Source organism: Adiantum capillus-veneris, chromosome 29 (assembly GCF_014529385.1).
Source record: "Adiantum capillus-veneris isolate H3 chromosome 29, ASM1452938v2, whole genome shotgun sequence".
Taxonomy (NCBI): domain Eukaryota; kingdom Viridiplantae; phylum Streptophyta; class Polypodiopsida; order Polypodiales; family Pteridaceae; genus Adiantum; species Adiantum capillus-veneris.
In genome coordinates this window covers 121,329,466-121,350,284 of record NC_140959.1, presented here as the reverse complement: position 1 = coordinate 121,350,284, position 20,819 = coordinate 121,329,466, and the positions used below count along the sequence as shown (strand labels likewise).

Below are 20,819 nucleotides of genomic sequence, written 5' to 3'. Positions count from 1 at the left end.
TTCAAAAACTTTCTTTAAATCTGTAGCTAATTCAATGTCAGACTTAAGCTTATATGAGGGTCCCCTGGGTTTACCTTTCTTTTTGTCCTTGGGTGCCTCCTCCATCACCACTTCAGGAGCGGGCTTAGGAGCAGGACCTTCTTGCTTGCTCTTGAACCTCGTTGTCCTTTTCGATGTCCCAGGAGCTTCTTCATCTCTTTTCCGCTTTTCCTCCACCATAGCCTCATTAGCTTGAGACTTCGCAATGAATGCATACACCGAGAGGGAATCTACTGGATCAGTCCACCTTGTGGTTTCTCGAATTGAATTTCCTACTTGCCGCAGCTTCCCATAAGTTACATGTCCTGTTTCTGCTGTCTTCAAAGCGTAAGGCCATAATTGACCCTTGGTACCTGCACCATCATCATCACCCTTCCTGTAGACTTGCAGCCCATATGTAGCTGCTTCCACAAGAGTAACATTATGCTGGATCTCTTCAACTATCTTCTTCATGCCGTCCATACCGAAATTCGGGCGGAGCATCTCACCTGTTGCCCTAAGGTGTATCTTCTTGTCCTTCCAAAACACCACGTTCCTTTTATAAGCTTCCTCAAAATCATCGCATTCTTTAACGTACTTGTGGTCTTCACTGTCACACCACATGCATCGGCGTGGTGGCTGTTGTCTAGGCTCAAATGTAGACCTCTTTGCAGCTAGTCCGTCAAATTTAACAGCTTTAAAATTCAAATTTAATTCTTAAATACCTTTCACCAATTCGTCAAGAACTGGCTCCTCCACTCTGGGTATTGCCGAGGTTGTTTTCTCTTTAGGTTCCTCTGCCGCAACATCCATGATGTCAGCCACGATTAGCTTATCGACTCTCATCTGTCGTTTCACGATCATGTTGACTGCTTTAGTGACTACCTTCCGATCGGATGTTAAGCCCAATTCTCCTGTTGAATCCTCGAGCTACTGCACTAGACTCTTCTGAAGTCGAGGGTCAGCAGCCTGAATGAATAGCTCAACCTTCTGATCCCTCATTGAACGTTGCTCCGTCGAGGATAGTTGCTCGAACTTCTTCTCAAATTCTCGTAATAATTCTCGTGCAGATAGATTTTTGTTCTTCTTCTGCACCCACTTCATAAAGCTTTGACTTGTTACTCTTTGTGAATCCTCAAGGAAGTATTCCTCCTGAAGCGCCTTCTTGAAATCTTGCCAATTCGGGCCTTGAATCGCTTGAATTTCTTTAATTCGACTCCTTAGTTCCGGCTCTGCAATCAATTGAAACCCTTCGACTGCATTCTGATCATCAATACCATTCTCTTCCATTGCCTGCTCGTAGATATTGCAAAATTTGCTAATATCCCGGCCTTCAAATCGATGCAGTTTCTCGGTAACCATGTGCCGAGCTTTACGGATACTTTCTTGCAAATTGTACTGCTGTTGGGCAGCCTGTTGTTGTTGCATATAAGCAGCAAACTGCTGCATCATTTGCTGCATGGCAGCCTCTTGCGGTGTCGACATCTTCTTCCACCACAATGCTCACCCCGGCTCGTTTCACGTCGGGTTCACCAAGAATGTCGGGGGATTTGTGTTCGAAAGGTGAGCCGGGAAGGCACGGGGCCTCTGGCTGTGAGAGGTGTGAGGAAGACAGTTGCAGCAGACACAATGAATGTAGACAAAGCTTGAAATTAACAGCTTGAACAAGATCTTGAAGCTTGATTATCATTAACAGTACCGCTGCTTACATTATTTAAACTCCTTCCATGATTAGAGTGGCTTGGAAGCTTGGATTAGAGTGGCTTATGGTGTCTTTGATTAGATTGGCTATGGAAGATTGGATGAGAGTGGGCTATTGAAGATTGGTTTATGATTAGAGTGGTTTATGATTAGAGTGCTCAAAGCTTATGGCTTCCTCCCCGCTAATACAGCAGAGCACGAAAACTCGAATATCTCCTAATCGGTGCAGAATTAGCCCCTGTGCGTGAGACGCAAAAATGTTCAAAATGCCCTTTTCCTTCTTCTCTCGCGGCCCGTTTTGTCCAAAAACGTGTTTTACAAAAATTTTACAGACTAGGCCTTTTTCGGCCTCCTTCATGCAGAGATGTGAACTCTCACACACTTTCCTTTTTACCACTGACCACATGTCTTCCTCTATCCAAAGTTTCCTTGTATGTCCTAAGAGCCCTTTCACATGTAAAACCTTTTCTTCCAGCATGAAATCTCTACGCTTAGGCCTTCATAACCACATAAAACATACACTTTTTGGATCTCCTTGCTTGTTCTCGAGCCTTGGTCACTGCTCAGTAAATATGTGAGCTTCAAATAGACTTTTTCTGCTTCTCTTTACTCTTTTTTCCATCGTGGAAGCGGAGCAGCACGACAACGCGCACTCTTTGAAAATTTTGGCACTAAGTTGAATTTTTCATCGCCTTTTCATCCACAGTCAGATGGTCAAACAGCGATTTACAATCAGTTAGCTTTTGATGTTTTAAAGTCATATGTGCATGATCAGTAGTCTCATTGGGAGCTCTATCTCCCATTGGTTCAGGCTATTCTGAATGACTCTTTTTCCTCTGCCATTGGTCGAACTCTGTATGAGGCAGCTTTTGGCCGTCCGTTCCAGTCACTTTTGACTCGCTCGGTCAGTCAGCTGGCTGATGCCAATGCTAAAAGTCAGTCATTGGATGAGATTTTTGAGAGTGTGAAGCTTCGGCTAAGCAAGGCTCAGGAATCTTATTCACGGTAGGCTAATAAGCATGGTCAGGATGTTTCGAACAAGGAAGGGGATTGGGTGTATTTAAGAATCATGAAGCAACGTCTTAAGCAAGTTGGAAAGAAGTGTCCAAAGTTGTCTTTTCGAATGTATGGTCTATTTCCTGTCATTAAAATGATAAATGAGGTTTCAATGAATTGCAATTGCCTAACTCATGGTCAATGGAGAACGTTTTCCATGTTTTTTGGCTGAAAGTGTTTCAGGGAACACCTTCAAAGGACATTTCGGAAGAAGAACCGGAGATCATAGATGAAGCTGAAGTCATGGAGCCGGAGCAAGTATTATTGCATCGGTTTCGACATGGTTCGAAGAAGCAAGTAAGACAATACTTTTTGAAGTTCAAGGATTGAGGAACCCACGAAGTAGTGTGGGTCAACGAAGAGTTTCTCAAAGATTACCCAGAGTTGTTGGCAGACTACAAGGAAGCCATGCAGCTCGGTACCAGTACCTCACTTTAAAAAGGAGGGGATGTCACATGACACATCCAACCCTATGTGTCCGTGGACAAGCTACAACATGACAAGGGTTCAATTCAATCAAGTCAGTCTAGCTTAGGAAGTGTTCTAGCACTTTTGTGAGTCTATTCGCAGACCATGCGTGCCCATGCACTTAGAGTAGATGCATATCCTCTGGTTGCACACAGCATGATCATCAACATCACCATGAGAATTCATGAGGAGCATTTTCCAATGCATTAGACCTATTTTCCCTATTTTTGACATGTTTCACTTATTATTTTAAGTGACTTTTGTTGGGAACTGGGTAGGGTAATTTTGCTGAAGTAATATATAAGCAAACCTAGGGCTAGGCTAATCTGGCAGAAGAGGAGAAGTGTACGAGGCAATTCACTTGCAACAGGCTACTCTCTCCCCCTCTCAAGCAAGAACCAACCCCATCCACTTGGCGTTTCCCAGCAACATAGCCAGCCTTTTTCAGGCTGCTGTCCCAGCGTTTTCAGCCCCATTAGCAGCGTTTCTGCAGCAGCATTACAGCCAGCAGGACAGTGTTTTTGCAGCAGCGCTTCAGCACCATCAAGACAACGATTTTGCAGCAGCGCTTCAGCACTACCAGACCAGCGTTTTCAGCAGTAATTCAGCGAACAAAACAGCATCAAGATCATCGTTTTTCCAAGCAATTACAGTCAGCCAATTAGCGTTTTCTATCCACAGCCAATTATCGTTTTTGGAAAGAGCAAGCAGTCAAGCGTTTTCAGCCTTCAAGGCCACAATAGAGATAGAGGTCGTCATCATTGGCACCGCCGTCTTCGAAGCATTCAGTCTCGCGCATTTGCAATACTTAGCTTTGCATCTACGTTGGTACCAGATTTGTGCAATCAATAGCGTAGACCTCTCTCGCCATCGAGAGAGGGGCCCTTAGAGGAGGGTTTTACAACTTCCCGGTGTCGTATTCTCTTCTCTCTCTATCTCTCAGTTTCAACACCTTCATTCACAATGTTCACCACTTTGTTTGTGTCCATTGCACTCTTTCATTAAAGGAACGGAAGGCTCTCCCTTCCGTAAGTAAAAGAAACCTTGAGCACAGTTCGGAGCACTCATCTTGAGCAAAGTTCAACATTCATTTCGCTGCACCTTACAATGACACTGTGAATGAAGGTGCTAAGAGAGAGAGAGAGAGAGAGAGAGAGAGAGAGAGAGAGAGAGAGAGAGAGAGAGAGAGAGAGAGAGAGAGAAGAATACGACACCAGAATGTTGTCAAAACCTCCTCCAAGGGCCCCCCTCTGTATGGCGAGAGAGGTCTATGCTATTGATTGCACAAATCTGGTACAATGGTCTAGATGCAATGGACTTGCCGACGATGTCGACGACGATGCGTTGAAAACGCAGATGCTGAAATCTGCGAACAGCGGGCTGAAACTGGAAACGCTGGCTGATCGAACCGTGCACGAGGATCTGCTGCAGGAAGGTGAGATCTGCGAGGTTTGGGGCTGCTACTGCGGAGTCTAACTGCTGAAAACGGAAAACGCTAATGCTAGGACTGGTTCTGTCGTCGGGAATCTGTAAAACACTGTTGTGAATCTGCAAGTGCAAAAACGCAAGGCTGTTGTGTTATCTGCAAAATCGCTAGTACTGATCTAATGCTGTTAAAAACGCCAAGGCTGATTTGCAAGGGAAAAACACTGGCTAGTCTTGGTGACTGAAAACGCTAGGGATTCTTGCCGGTCTTGCTGAGAAGGTGCACTGCCAGATGCTGAGTATCTGCTTCCTCTGCTGCTAGAAAGTGCTAGCGCTAGGTTTCTTTTATAGATCTTAGCAAATTTACCCTACCCAGTTTCCCAACAAAGTCACTTATTAATAATAAGCAAAAAATGGCTAAATAGGGAAAATGGGTTCTGTGCACTGTAAAATGCTCATGATGGCTACTGACTGTAATTCTGATGTGTTGGGTTAAAGGCCCAAATGGCCCCCTTTGTGTATAGTTATAAAGGTTATTAACCTTTGGCCAAGTTCACATTGAACTTGGCCACTAACATTAAAATGGTTTAATAAAGGGAACAAGTGAGCCAATTTTACTCACTTTATCATTCCGCTAAAAAATGTGTAGCGTGCTCTCTCTCTCTCTCTCTCTCTCTCTCTCTCTCTCTCTCTCTCTCTCTCTCTCTCTCTCTCTCTCTCTCTCTCTCGTTCTGCTAGCGCTACCTCTCTGCAGGCCTTTGCCTCCTTTGCAAGCCACACACTGTGCACTTCCTCGCGCGCTCAATCACTTGCACACACCGCCACGCGCTCATCAACTGGTATCAGAGCCCAATTAGGGTTTGCTCCCAAACCTGCAAACGCTGATTTTCAGCCAAGGAGGTCTACTTTCACGCGAGATTTTGCAATTTCATTGCCAAAGGACTCGTCCCCGGACACTAGAGAGCTTCCGGCAAGTGAAATTGACCTAAAACAGGTTGAAATTAGGTCAAAATCAGCAAATTACAGGTTATGACAGCAAAATACAGGTTTTGCAAACGATGTATTAAGGTGTGGAAACACTTTTGCTAAGTCCCATTACCCGAAAACACTGAAATTGCCGAAAAACAGATCCTAAAACAAGTGTTTTCAGCAAATTTCAGATTTACGCAGGTTTTTGTAAGTGTTTTTATGATGCGACTACATTGGGGAAAGTGCAAATTGATGCAATCTACGCACGTTTGACAAATTTTGGCTATGTATGACCGTTTGTGGCTCAATTTCATGCAATTTGATGCTACAAATTGGGGCTTTTGCTCTTACATGCTTCTAAAGGTTGTGCATTAGCCTTATGTATGTTCTGTGAGGCTAAAAACAACTAAATTTGTTGTTTTCGAGCACAAATTCGCTTGCTGAAATTTCTTGCGCATAAATTTCAGAATTTGTTTTTTGTGCCCAAATAGACCTATTTTGTCCCTAATTGCTCCTGTGACCATTTGGAGCTGTACTGCACATCTCTGTGAGGCTATACTCTGGTTTTTGTGCATTTTGCCAAAAAATCCAGGGTATTAGCCCTCTTATTAGTGCAACTATGGCCTTATCTTCTTCAGATGTGAAGAATCTCTTCGAGATTAGGAGGTTCGATGGAACAGGTTTCGACCTTTGGAAAGATAGAATCCAGGGAATCCTATTTCTTAAGGATTGTGACAAGTAAAGCCACAGACTATGACGGATAAAGCATGGGTTAGCTTGAACAGGAAGGCTGTTACATACATTGAAATGGCCATGACCGATGAGACAGTCATTGATGTGAAAGGTCTCACAACTGCTTTTGATGTGTGGGAGAAGTTAAAGGGAATGTATGAAAATACAACGCCTGTCAACCAAGTGCATTTGATGCGAAAACTTGTTGGCATGCAACTAGATGAGTCCAAAAGCGCTGCAGAGCACTTGTCGTTGTTCGCAGGTACTTAGACACAATTACAGGATTCAGGCTTACCTCCTTTTGATGATAAGCTGAAAGCTATCTTCTTGCTTATGACCTTACTTGAGTCATGGGTAACTTTGGTGGTTTCATTGTCCTATAATCAAATTTAACCTTTGCTGGTGTTAGGAGTTCTATCTTGAATGAAGAAATCAGGAGGAAAGCAAGTGGAGAGGGAGGCAGCTCTGCCAACATGGTTAGAGGCAGGACAGAAAAGAAGAATGCTTATGCACAAAGGAGTAAGAGTAAGAGTAAGGAAAGGGGAAATAATAGCAAAGGCAAGGGTGATGTGACTTGCTATCAGTGTGGCAGGAAAGGTCACAAGAAACCATATTGCAGGTACTATAAAGCCGAGTTAGAACGGAAAAAGAATGGCGGAGACAAAAAGAAAGAGAAGAAGGAAGTCAAGACAGATGCACAGGTTAGCTCAAAGGACAAAGAGAAGGCCAATGTGGCCTCTAGTGTTGTGATTGAGGAGCTGTCAGATGTAGAAGACATCTTGTGTGCCACTTTATCAGATGATGATGCTTATGACTTTGATGCCTCTCTTAATGTTCATTCACAGGACATGCAGATCACCGAGTGATCTTAATAATCCTTTGTTGACTGTCAATGATGCATTATCCCAGACTTGGATTGTTGATTCCGGTGCTTCATTTCATGTGACTCCTATCAAAGAGTGTTTCTCTACTTTTGATGCAGGTAAGCGTAGCCATGTATACCTTGGAAACAATCATGCATGTTCCATTGAGGGTATTGACACTGTGCATCTCTCCATAGATGGCACAAATGAGCTTGTATTGGATAATGTTAGATACGTGCCAGGAATCAAGAAGAGTCTGCTTTGTGTTGGTCAGATGGATATGCATGGTTACAACATCTTGTTTGAGAGAGGATCATGGAAAATGACTAAAGGCTCAAGGCTGATTGTAAAGGGCACAAAGAAAGGGACACTTTACTGCATGCATGGAAAGGCCGTGTTGGGCAAGTTTATTGCATTGGTTGAAATTAACACTCACATGGAGTTGTGGCACAAGAGGCTTGGCCATATGAGCCAAAATGGTCTTTCTAAACTTTGTACTTTGAACTAGCTTGATGCTAAAGGCACAAAGCTTGACTTTTGTAATTAATGTCAATATAGCAAGCAAGTAAAGCGTTCTTATTACTCTAGTGTCTCGTAAATCTTGTGTGCTTGATCTTGTACATTCTGATGTATGTAGCATGCCTACTAAGTCTATGGGAGGTGCATGCTATTTTGTCTCCTTTGTTGATGATCATTTTAGAAAAAATTGGGTTTATTTGCTTAAATCTAAGGATGAAGCCTTTGTTGCGTTTAAGAGATTTCATGCATTTGTGACCACCCAAACAGGTAGAAAGCTAAAATGCTTGTGTATGGACAATGGGGGGAGTTCACAAGTGCTGAATTTAACAAATTTTGTGAAAATTTGGGCATTAAGAGGGAGCTTACTGTGCTATACAACCCCTCTTCTAATGGTGTGGCTGAAAGATTCAATAGGACACTTTGTGAGAGGGTGAGATGCATGCTGTCCACAACTAATCTCTCTCATGGATTTTAGGGAGAAGCTTTAAAAACTGTAGTTCATATATGCAATCGATCCCCTCATATGTCTTTGAAAGGTGACATCCCTGAAGAGGTTTGGTCTGGCAAGCCTGCTTCATATGATCACTTGAGCATTTTTGGATGCGAAGCTTTTGTGCATGCTAGACTTGAGTTGAGGAGCAAACTAAATGCGAAGTCCATTAAAGGCCTCTTCATGTGATATGGTGAAGAAGGCGAAATGGGTTACAGGATTTGGTTATCTCAGCTCAAAAGGGTTGTACGCAGTCGGGATGATGTTTTTAATGAGGCAAGGCTGCTTCAAAACAATTGTGCCTCAAAGCATGACCATAAAAGGGTCAAATTGCACCATGATCAGCCACGTGTTAGGCCTATTTTTGACCCTCAGGATGCACCCGTATGGCTAAAAATGTAGATGATCCAGTGGTGTTTGAGCTAGATGATGTTGGGCAGCAAATTGAGGCTCTTGAAGGGCATTTGCAGCCAAGAAATAATGCTGAAAATGATGTACAGCAGCCCATTGTTGATTATTTTATCATGCCACCTGATGTAAACCCATTGCCGGATAATGTGGATCATTGGGTGAGGCGGTCTACTCGTCAAAGACGGCCTGTGAGTAGATATGACCCCTCTTTGCATTACATTATGTTGATAGATGAGGGAGAGCCTCTTACGTATAAAGAGGCAAAGACATGTGAGCACAGCGAGAAGTGGGAGCTTGCTATGCTGGAAGAGATTAAAGCTTTGCATGCTGATCATACTTGGGATTTGGTGGAATTGCCGCAAGGAAGGAAAGCTATTCCTAACAAGTGGGTGTATAAAATTAAGACTGTTGATGCAAAACCCAAGTATAAGACAAGGCTAGTTGCAAAGGGATATGTTCAAACCAAGGGCATAGAATTTCAGGAAGTGTTCTCTCCTGTTGTGAAGATGACCACTTTGCGTGTATTGTTTGCCATAGTGGCAGCTCTTGATTTGGAAATGGACCAAATGGATGTACATACCGCTTTCTTGCATGGTGATGTGGAAGAGGAGCTTTACATGAAGCAACCCGAGGGTTTTGTTATTCCTGGCAAGGAACATATGGTATGTATGCTCAATAGAAGCTTGTATGGGCTGAAACAATCATGTAGACAGTGGTACAAGAAGTTTGATCGCTTCATGCTTAAACATGGTTACAAAAGAAGCCATGCAGACCATTGTTTGTATACCAAACGTGATGAGGATGGCAGCCCTATCATTCTTGTGCTCTATGTTGATGATATGTTTATAGCTGCAAAGAAAAGAAGCACTGTTGATGCTCTTAAAGGGCAGCTGAAATCTTCATTTTCAATGAAAGACCTTGGGGCAGCTGAACATATACTTGGTGTCCGTGTTACAAGGCAAAGAGACAAGCGCCTATTGTATTTGTCGCAAGAAAAGTACATTGAAAAGGTGCTGGACATATTTAACATGGCTGAAGCAAAGCCTCTTGGTGTGCCATTACAGCCATATGTCAAAATCTCCAAGGATGATTGTCCCAAGTCAAAGAAAGAAGCCAATGACATGCAAAATGTGCCTTATGCTTCAGCTTGTGGTTCACTTATGTGTGCTATGGTTGCTACTAGGCTTGACATAGCCCATGCAATGGGAGTTGTGAGCCGGTTTATGGCTAATCCAGGCAGGTTGCATTGGGATGCAGTGAAGTCCATTATGAGGTACTTGAAAGGGACTAAAAACAAATGCCTCTGCTATGGTAAAGGACCAATGGAGTTGAAGGGATTTTGTGACTCTAACATGGCTAGTGATGTGGATACACGGAAATCCACAAGTGGCTATGTGTTTACTCTTGCGGGAGGTGCTGTTTCATGGTGTTCTAAATTGCAAAAGATTGTTGCATTGTCTACGACAGAGGCTGAATATATTTCAGCCACTGAGGCTTCTAAAGAAGCTATTTGGTTAGCACGCCTATGCAGTGAGTTTGGTTTGCCTGCCAAGGCACCTATGCTTGGTTGTGATAGCCATAGTGCCATATGTCTGGCAAAGAACGCCATGTTTCATGCACGCACAAAGCATATTGATGTGCGGTATCACTTCATACGTGAAGTGCTTGAGGATGGCCTTATTACATTGGTTAAGGTCCATACATCACAAAATCCAGCAGATGCTCTCACTAAGTGCTTATCCAAAGCACAACATCATCTATGTATAGAGATGGTGGGAGTCACGTAGCTTAAAGGCGCCATTTAGGCCTTTAAGTGGGAGGTTGTTGGGTTAAAGGCCCAAATGGCCCCCTTTGTGTATAGTTATAAAGGTTATTAACCTTTGGCCAAGTTCACATTGAACTTGGCCACTAACATTAAAACGGTCCTATACTTTTAATAAAGGGAATAAGTGAGCCAATTTTACTCACTTTATCATTCCCCTCAAAAACGTGTAGCGTGCTCTCTCTCTCTCTCTCTCTCTCTCTCTCTCTCTCTTTCGTTCTGCTAGCGCTACCTCTCTGCAGGCCTTTGCCTCCTCTGCAAGCCACACACTTTGCACTTCCTCGCGTGCTCTATCACTTGCTCACACCGCCGCGCGCTCATCATGATGATCATGCTATGTGCAACCAGAGGATATGTAACTACTCTAATTGCCTGGACATGCACGGCCTGTGCACATGCTCACAAAGGTGCCAAAACACTTTTTAAGCAGACTTGAAGTAGCTTGTCCACATGCACATAGGGATGGATGTGCACGTGACATGAAGCACCTCTGGGGCTGATTTGATGCACCTTTGGATCTATCTTAATAAGGGGTTGCCGATGGCCACCAAGGGGTAGATTTGGGGCTGATTGGCGCTTCCGATGTGTGAGGAATTAAGGGCTGAAGCTGGCTGCAAAAGCGCAGATCTGACACGCAAAGCATGGCTGAAGTCGCAGATGATGATGGAGCAAAAGATGGGCAGCAATGGGAGCATTCGACGCGGCGAGAGAATGACCAAGCAGTGGCTTGATGGGCTGCCTAAGGTTCGGGCTGCAGCAAAGAGACTAGCGTTAGTAGATCCGTGGCTCTTCCGGCCAAGGAAGGGCTGAAAACTGAAAAACACTGGCTGCTATGGCTGATCCGGTGAGGATGCTCACGATGAAAGTCCAAAAAGGCCAAAGGGCCGATCTGCACAAACGCTGGGCTGATTTTTGCTTGCACTCCAACTTATGAGAGAAAACACTAAGTTGAGGGTCTTCTTTATATTGACTTTTTAGGTCAAGTCGGGAATTTTAGGCTAGGTCAGAAAAAATGTGCAAATGTACGCACATTGGAGTTTTTCAAACGATAACTTATTATCCTGTGGCCCATTTGACTAACTGATTGGACCGGCATGTTCCTCTAACCTAGACCTACATGCTTGTCACACAAAATTGCCGGTAATGATCCTCCTAGGATTCTAGACACTCCTATCTAGAGATATGTACAAAATTGGCTCATGCTTGTCACACAAAATTGCCGGTATTGATCCTCCTAGGATTCTAAACACTCCTATCTAGAGATATGTACAAAATTGGCTCTGGAGGTCAATGAAGCATGTCCACATGGTACACAGAGCCATGTGCACGTGACAAACAAGAATCTCCTCAACTCAACCGACTCACAAGTCGCACTAGTATCTTTTGTGCTCCTGACCGATCCAAGAGAATGCGTCAAAACTGAGGGTAAGGCATAAACTATTTGTATTCGGATCATTTCCCAATTGTCAAGTGCTCCACTCTCGAGGAAAGAGTCAGTAACCTACACCTTCTGTCACATACCACATGCTAGAATCTCCAAGCTATTATGCGAAGTCCAAAAAATGGGACAACCGAAGCCAATGAGAAATCAATCGTCTGATGACGAAGAACCAAAGAATCGCACCAACCACCATTTAGAATGATGAACTGCAAACTGTATCTGAAGAAACTTTATCAAAACTGAGAGTGGAAACTGCTTATTGATCTTCATTTGTCTGGAATATATCTCAAAAAGATATCACCTCACTCTCAAAGTGAACTGGGAAACAACGTCCAACAGAAAGGAACACACATCAATATTGAGATTGTAGCTATGATGGCAAGATCAAGAGACCCTGCACCCAAGCTTTGCAAGAGAAGAACACACATCAAAAGATGGCAAGATCAAAAGACCTTGCATCCAAGCTTTGCCAGAGAAGAACAAGGTGCTATAGAAAGCCACCAAATAGACTGTCAATCCTGTCCGCTGCATATGGAACCATCATAATGGAAAGAAAGTACTCTGCGCAAACTGACTTCTAAGCTGGCTCCACATCCCCTTCTGAAGGGAGAACACCCGAACCATGGATAATGTCATAATTCTCCAACAATCTCTACCTGTGTAACTGGATCACCCAGGGTATGTGAATCCGAAAGAAAATATACTTGTGGAACCTGGAACTAAATCTGTAAGAACCGGGAAGATTGTCTCCCCACTTCGTAGCTAACTGTAACTGGTTCCTAGTTCGAGAAGGATCACTATGCACCTACACAAAAGAACACGCCAGTCTAAGAATAAGGGAATTAGGTGAGTTCAGAATGGTAGTCTCTAAGGATTAATATGGAAGACAAGGCATAGGAACTACTGCCCTGCTCGAATGGACTAGAAGATCAACCATCACAACACAAATCCGAAAGACCAAGCAACCACCAAAGTTGCTAAAGAAGAACATTTGCCAAGATACTAACTGTAGTGTGTGCTAAGCACACCATCCAAAGCCACAAGAAATGGGCAAGGAAACCAAGGACTAGAAGACACTGTGCATGATACTCTACTGAATGGATCACCTGTAGTCGTGTAATGTGTAGCGGAAGTGATTGATGGTGAATGCTCAGGATGAGTGCTTAGTGTTGGAATTAGGATTGTAGGAAAGCGCACATAGCTTGGAGAAGACGAAGGAAGCTCAAGGCACACAACAAAGAGTGTGTTACTTAGTGTGCAATGGAAAGATAAGTTAGCTCTAGAGTGATGGTCATATATACAATGCATGGGGGAAAAAACCTCCCAGTGAGGGAAAAAATACCCCGGCAGTCCTGAGTGTGTTCACACATCACTACCACATGTATATGGTAACAAATCCCCCCCTGGGAGTGATGCGGTGAGTGAGAGATGACACATAGAGTTTAGGGAAGTGCCATGCCTTGAGGACATGATTAGTCCACAAAGGGGAGTAAGCCCAAAGCTTTGCGAAAAGCTTCAAACTTCTCATGAGACAATGCCTTTGTAAAAGATTTGCAAGATTGTCCTGTGTTGGCACATAAGCCAAGCTGACCTCTACTGCTGAGACCTCTCCCTGACATAGTGGTAATGCACCTCAATGTGCTTTGTACGAGCATGAAAAGCTGGGTTTCTTGCAACTTCCAATGCTCTCTGACTATCAGTGCAGATAGTGTTGGCAGTGTCCTGTCCAAGACCCAAATCAGCCAAAAGGGGTTTGAGCCTGCCGTAGCTGTGAAGACTGCCCTGTACTCAGCCTCACAATTGGAAGTGGCCATAGTGGGTTGCTTCTTGCTCAACCATGGTATGCATGAGCTGCCAAGCATGAAACAAAAACCACTGGTAGACACTCGTGTGTGAAAACAACCAGTCCAATTTGAGTACGAAAAAGCATGTAAATTTGGCAGCAATGATCCCCCCTTGGGATAAAACAAGCCAAGATGTAAAGTGCCACTCAAGTAGTGAAAAATCCTTTTGACAGCATGCCAATGCTTAGACCCTTGGCTATGCATGAATTTGCTGACCTATGAGATTGCAAATTGAATATCCGATCTCATGTTGCATACATAAATGAGGCAGCCAACAACAATTTGGTGAAGAGTGACATTGACAGGATCACCAGCATCATGAAGACTCAATTTCAAACTTGTTTCCATGGGAGTAACAATAGATTTGCAATCCTCAAGTCCAAACTTACATAGTAATGTCTCTATGTAACTTGTCTGACACAAGTCAATACCACCATCACACTGCTTAAACAGTATATCCAAGTAATGATGTAACAACCCCAAATCTTTCATCTTGAAAGTAGCATTCAAATTAGCCTTAAATTCAGTAGTATGTCTCTCATTTGGTCCAATGATCAACAAATCATCTACATACATACAATGTGCTTTCTGTTGTGAATTGTTATGAAAGCCTCGTTTGACCAAATGAGTGTCAACCTTTTCATACGAAGCACGAGGAGATTGCTTCAACTCATACAAAGCTTTCTTACGTTTGCACACTTTATCTTGCTGCCCTTTAATGACAAAACCAAGAGGCTGCGTTACATAAACTTGCTCAAATATGTCACCATTCAAGAAAGCAGTAACAACGTCTGACTGATGTACATCCCAACCAAAATGAGTTGCCAATGCACATAGAAAACGCACAGTAATCATACGACAAGTGGGAACAAAATTCTCTTCATAATCTATGCCTTTTTGATGTGCATAACCCTTTGCAACAAGTCGAGCCTTATAGCAATCAATCTCACCATCCGGCTTGCGTTGCAACGGCCTTTTTGCCAGGAGGCAAATCACATAAAGTCCATGTGTCATTTTATAGAAGTGCATCATATTTAGATTGCATGGCAGACATCCAATGTTTTGAATTCTGTGCTTCACTGAAAGACAGAGGTTCCTCAACACAGTATAACAGGGAATGGGTGGAACGCAGCCCAAACGTTTCGAAACGGTGTTTTGGACTATACCCATTCCTGAATCGGAGTTGGGAATAGAACGCCATTCTAGAATAGGGTGTAACCGGAATGGTGTTCCGGAACGGGGCGGAACATGAGGTGAAACGGCGGAACGGGCAAAAGTAGGCATTTGGGGGCAAAAAAGAAGGCATTTTGGAGCTGATTTGGGGCTGTTTGGGGGGGCATATTTGAGGTAGTTCAAGGGCAGGTTTCGGGGCACATCCAATCGTTCGGTTTCGCCTAAAGTCGTGCCTCTCCTTTGTGCGTTTTCTTTTCTCTTCTTCGGATGTACAAGAAGTGGTTTTGGAGATGGAAGAATCAAAGAGCATCTCTACTTCAAGAAGGAAAGCGATCCCCCTCTGTCATCCATAATCCACAATTTGGTACAAAAGTGTAATTGAATCATCAACCTGCTACCCATCGGTAGGTAGCTCTGTTGACAATCCCAAGAAAGACGTGCTTTTGCTAAAGGCATTAAAAATCTGCAAATCCATCTCCTTCGAAGAAAACACAACCATAGAAACCTTCTTCAGAAGTGTTGAAGAAGATCCTATTGCTGTCCAAACACTTCTCTTTGAAGAAGCAATTGGAAATGAATAGCTCCCCCTTTGGATACAACAACCGTATGCTTGCTCCCCTTGCGGGAAGGCATGGAAACATGACTCCATCTCGGAAGACCAAAACAATCCAAAAATGCTACAAAGCTTCTTCTATCTCAATAGTCCAAAACGGCACCGGATCAGCCAAATCTGAGCATCCAAGGTGGTTGTGTCACATAAGGTAATGAAGACAAGAACTAGCTTGTAATCCGGTGGACCCCTCTACTCCGATCTAGAACACCTGCAATACCACATACAAGAACAAGGCACCTGTGGAGAAGAGAGATTACTGAGGTAGGAAGAGACAAGACATCTGAGAATGAGAGAGAGAGAGAGAGAGAGAGAGAGAGAGAGAGAGAGAGATGGGAAAGGCTCTCCATGCTGATAACAAGCTGCTCATACAAGTGACCAAGGGTGGTCCAACATAGAACTGACATGTCCAATGGATAGACCCGAGGTACACACAACTGTGACTGCTTCCGACACTGCCAACTAGTCCTGCATACAAGACCACTGACATAGTCTCCACATGGGCTGCCCTAGCCTCTTGAGAAAGCGAGGCTTCAACAGGATCTCTTGTGGCAAGAAGGCTGATCTGGAGGAAGAAGAAACAGGATGAAGGCTGCCCTATGGTGTGGCTGCCCCCGAGAAAACAGCTCTTGTATGCTTGCACCAAGATGGAGGTGCTCTGCATTTGCAAAATCATGCCGTCTCCTAGAATATGCTTAAGAGAGAGTAAAACTCAAGGATGTTCCCCTGTTGACCATCACATGTGCCGGTGTGCTGCCCTCATGCTGGTGACTGCAACTGATGGGATGCAAAAACGCTAGGAGGGGCTACTGAAAAACGCTAGCAGAACTGCCCTCCCATTGCCCATTTGATCACCTTAGGGCTGCTCCCAAGGGGTGCCCCTGGCTTGTGAACACTATACTTCCCAAGGTGCCCCTGCCCCCACATATATACCTCTAGAAGGGCTGGTCGGTCAGATCTATGGCTGCCCCCCAGGACAGAGAAAAGGGAAAATAGGCGAGAGAAAGCACAAGAGGCCCGGGAAAATATCGGCAAGGCTGGGAAAAATACTCCGAGCCTGCAGGAGCCTAATGGCCATGGAACCGAGCCAAAACCTAAGACTAAACAGGCTAAACACATCCCGACATGAGAAAACAACCTCACACTGGCCGGGCACAACCACAAAACAGCCCTCACTCCCTAGTATTTGTTCCTAGGAGAAACTTGGACCGACTGGGCGAATCCAGTGAGATGCGTGCTCTAACAGTAGGAACAATCCCAAGAGACCTCAAAGATCTATCCGACTCAAAACCTGTTATTCAAGAGGGAATTTGATAACCAATCTACCACACTTGGGTGATAGAAAAGCTATTCTAATTTCCTCTTCTTATTCAGAGAAACTCCCCCCCCCCCCCCCCCCCCCCCCCAACCCCAACACACACACCACGCGAGAGAGAGAAGGAGAAGAAGAAGAAGAAGAAGAAGAAGAAGAGAGTTTTAACGTCGTAGGAAATCATCCACAGAGAGAGAGAGAGAGAGAGAGAGAGAGAGAGAGAGAGAGAGAGAGAGAGAGAGACACACACACACACACACACACACACACACACACACACACACACACACACACACACACGCGCGCGCGCGCACGAAGAAGAAGATAATTTTAACGTCGTAGGAAACTATCCCAAGAGACCTCAAAGATCTATCCGAGAGAGAGAGAGAGAGAGAGAGAGAGAGAGAGAGAGAGAGAGAGAGAGAGAGAGAGAGAGAACCTATAGATTTCAGGTTTATACATGGGGAAGAGGTTATTGTGGAGCTCTAGGGCACGGTCATGAAGGCGATGTGGGAGTTCCGCAAAGTGTGGCAACTCTAAGCGAAGTTCGGGCAGTTCAGGTGATTGTCCTGTTTTGTTTAGTCTTTATGAGCATGTTCTTGTTGTGGAAATGTCATGTTTTGGCAAAATTCGCGACAGGTTTGCTCAAAGAAGCGAAGGACTTTTGTACTGAGTGATGATGGAAGGCTTTATGGTTTTGGCTGGATGGGTTTTGGAAGCTTGGGTTTGAGTCGGACATGGAACTCAGAGAAGGTGCTGATTCCTAGTGTTTTGGATTCATTGAAAGACCATCACATTTGTCAAGTTAGTGCTGGCCTGTATCACACCTTGGCTGTGACTAATAAAGGCACCATTCTTGGGTTTGGAGATAATGACAAAGGTCCACTTGGAGTAAGCCGAGCAACTAGTTGTCCGGAGCCCATTGAAGTAGTAAACCTTGATCATTTACAACCATCATCCCCATTTGAGCATGCCGTCGCTTCAATACACTTGTAAATATGACATTAAATCCCATATCTTTTGTTAAGAATTTTTTTTGTTAAAAACAATTTTTAAACAATCACAGCTCACAAATGCATTACCAATTTTGCCACCTTCAACCTGCGACTGCAACAGCTATGGACAAATACTCCTGTCACTTGACCTGCGAAAACTCGACACTCATGTAGTCGTAACCCAAAGGTCAGCGTGGGAACTTGGGTTTAGTTTGTGCCTCCAGATTTATAGGGAAACCAATTGCATTTAGCTTTTTGTACTGGAGACATTTTGGGCAATTCTTACCTCAAAAATCAGATAAATGTTGGGTTTCTGAATGCGGTCGACCGTACTGCTCCCAAGTAGAAGATGTTATCTTTTTTTAAACCATAAATGCATGGGGAATCAAGGCTCGAGAAACATTTTTTGTGAACCTTTTCACACGCATGATCAGGCTAACCATAACTTTGGGAGGGATAATCACACTAAAAATCGCATATTATAACTAAAATTTTCATAATTTGAACTGGCTTTGAGAACCTTCTTGCCCAAATTTGAGTCGGCCAATTTTCATTTTGAACGGGCTTTGGATAAAGGGAACTTGAATGTGCCTTTGAAAATGAGGTCCTTGAGTCTTACTCTAGAGATGGCAATGAATTTATCCAGGACGACTCCTTAGAGCATGGTTTATGCCCATGGATAGAGGTTGGTGGGGCTGCAATTTTGGCTCTGATGAAATTCATGAGAGCTCTCTATCTTATTGACTTCGACTTTGCCGACTCAAGCGGATCTTTGAGCTATGGTGCTTGAGCTCAAGTAGAAAGAGTCATAGTCTTTCTAGCCTTCATAATCTCATGCTCTTCTACTATGGTTCAAACTATATGTATGAATTTAAATGAGTTCCACTTAATAGAAAATGAGATTTCATTGTTTAAATTATGCTAAGTCATATGGTTCTGAATGAGAAGTTTAAGGAGCAGCATCCTTTGAAGACACCACATCAAGGCTTCCAAAGTCAACCACCCCCAATGGTTGACACCAATCTGAGTGCATTAAAGAAAGGTTGTGTGTGTGTGTGTGTGTTGAGATGGACATTGATGGCGAAGCATTGAACATAGAGCACCATAGTGACACCCCCAAGAGAGACCTCTTTTTGCTAGGAGAGAGTGAAAGAGGTAGAGCATAGTGTCCTACATGCTCATATGGAGGTATCGACATTACATGAACATAGATGATATAGTGACACAAAGTAAATGACCATGACAAAGGCAAAAATCACAAGCACAACCTCAAGAAGCAAACCATGTGAAAAAACCGTCCATACTAAAAAAAAATTAAAGACGCACAATAATTACAAGAACACAGATGCAAACTTCTGCCATGCTTGTGAGAAAGGCGAGCTAGTCAAATTTCATTGCAAGCATGTAAAAAATAGAAGACAAAGTGGCACTTCATGGGATAGAGAAAAGCATGAAAATAGGGTTTAGACAAAGTGACATTTTGATTAGGTTTGCTGATGAGTTTAACTTGGCTAAAGCATGCTTGATGAACATACTCATCTTTCATTGGTTCACATTTCATTGTGTATTAAACAATCTTTCTACTAGCTAGGTTAACTAGCTCTCTCTCCATGCACTCTTTACTAGTTTGCAAGGCCACACCATGCCCTTTTTGCAATCCTCTCCCTAAAATTTCTATACAAGTGCCATCTAAGTTGCATTTTAGGGTCTTGGCATGTATTGGTGGTACCCAAAATGGTGAAGGAGTGTTTGACTCCACTTTGAGGTTTCACTAGAGGGAAAAAGTTGGGGGCGTGGAAAGCTCTCTCTCTCTCTCTCTCGCTCTCTCTCTCTCTCTCTCTCTCTCTCACACACACACACACACACACACACAACTCATTTCAGGTTCAATGGCTAATTTGGTTGGTGTGCAATGTGATGAGCAAGATACCTTGTAAAGGACCTTTCCTTGCACCATAATTTCCACCAATTCATGATTGCATTATGAGGAAGATGGGGGGCTCCTTTCCTTTTCTCTATGTGTTGTCGCCAAGCACTCAAATAGGTGCCATCACAATCGAAATCAAAGACTATGTTCTACTTTTGGGCAATGGAAATTATTGTCTCCTTGAACAAGAAAAGATGTATTTCAAAGAGGATCGTCAAAAAGGATATGTGAATGAGTCGGGACCTTCGGTTTCTCCTACTTTCAGGCAAACTATACCACAATTTAGCACTTCCTCAAAGACCCTGAACCCTATGAGATCACTCCTATGCACTTGTTTGCTCCTACCTACTTTAGAATTAACGAGCACTCGTAAAGCACTCTCAGCCCTTGTGATTCACTCTCATAGCCCCCTCTCAAAGCACTCTTATACACCCTAAAGTACTTTATTTAAACACCCTCAAGCACTCTCTATCGCTTTCAAGCACAACCTTTAACACTCTCAAGCAGTACATGATTCATCTCAAGCACGCATTCCGAAGCACTTGTGTACACTTTAGGCACACTCAAAGCTAAAGAGTGCACTTTCAAACCCTTTTGTACCCTTCAAGCACACTTAAAGCATTCTATAGCAATTTGAAGCTTTTTTAGGCACTCAAAAGCATTTCCTAGCACTTTAGAAGGTGTGGATAGCGATAAAGACACAATATGAGTGTAAAATATACTCATCTGTGGTCTAATGGGATAACTATTGTGTCTTCTAATATAAGGGGAATGTGCTGCCATTCTTATATTTGAGCTAGCTTGCTTTTGCACTTCTCTATTAGCAATCAAACATATATCTTTGACACATGAAAGTCTATCCAATGCCATGTGCTTGCAAATTAGAACTATTTCTTATGAAGAGAGTGCCTCGTGGGAAGATTCTTATGATAGGTGAGGCTTTGGTGCTTGAATCCCACTAGAAGGAATCCGTAGGAATGGGATCCTAGTGGACTTCAAATTCCAATAAATTGAATTTTGATTGTGCTAGCCGAATTTCAAAG

At 43.5% G+C, this 20,819-nt stretch overlaps 1 protein-coding gene across 1 annotated transcript in view; it reads left to right on the top strand.

The window, feature by feature from the left end:
- LOC147419861 (Regulator of chromosome condensation (RCC1) family protein) overlaps positions 1-17,939 on the top strand; it is a 90,326-nt gene extending 72,387 nt beyond the window's left edge. Inside the window, exons 5-6 of the mRNA XM_086505510.1 lie at positions 17,307-17,414; positions 17,494-17,939. Of these exons, the coding sequence (XP_086361636.1) occupies positions 17,307-17,414; positions 17,494-17,850 (465 nt within the window). The 3' untranslated portion in view covers positions 17,851-17,939. The remainder of the gene's footprint in view (positions 1-17,306; positions 17,415-17,493) is intronic.
- The last annotated feature ends 2,880 nt before the right edge of the window (positions 17,940-20,819 follow it).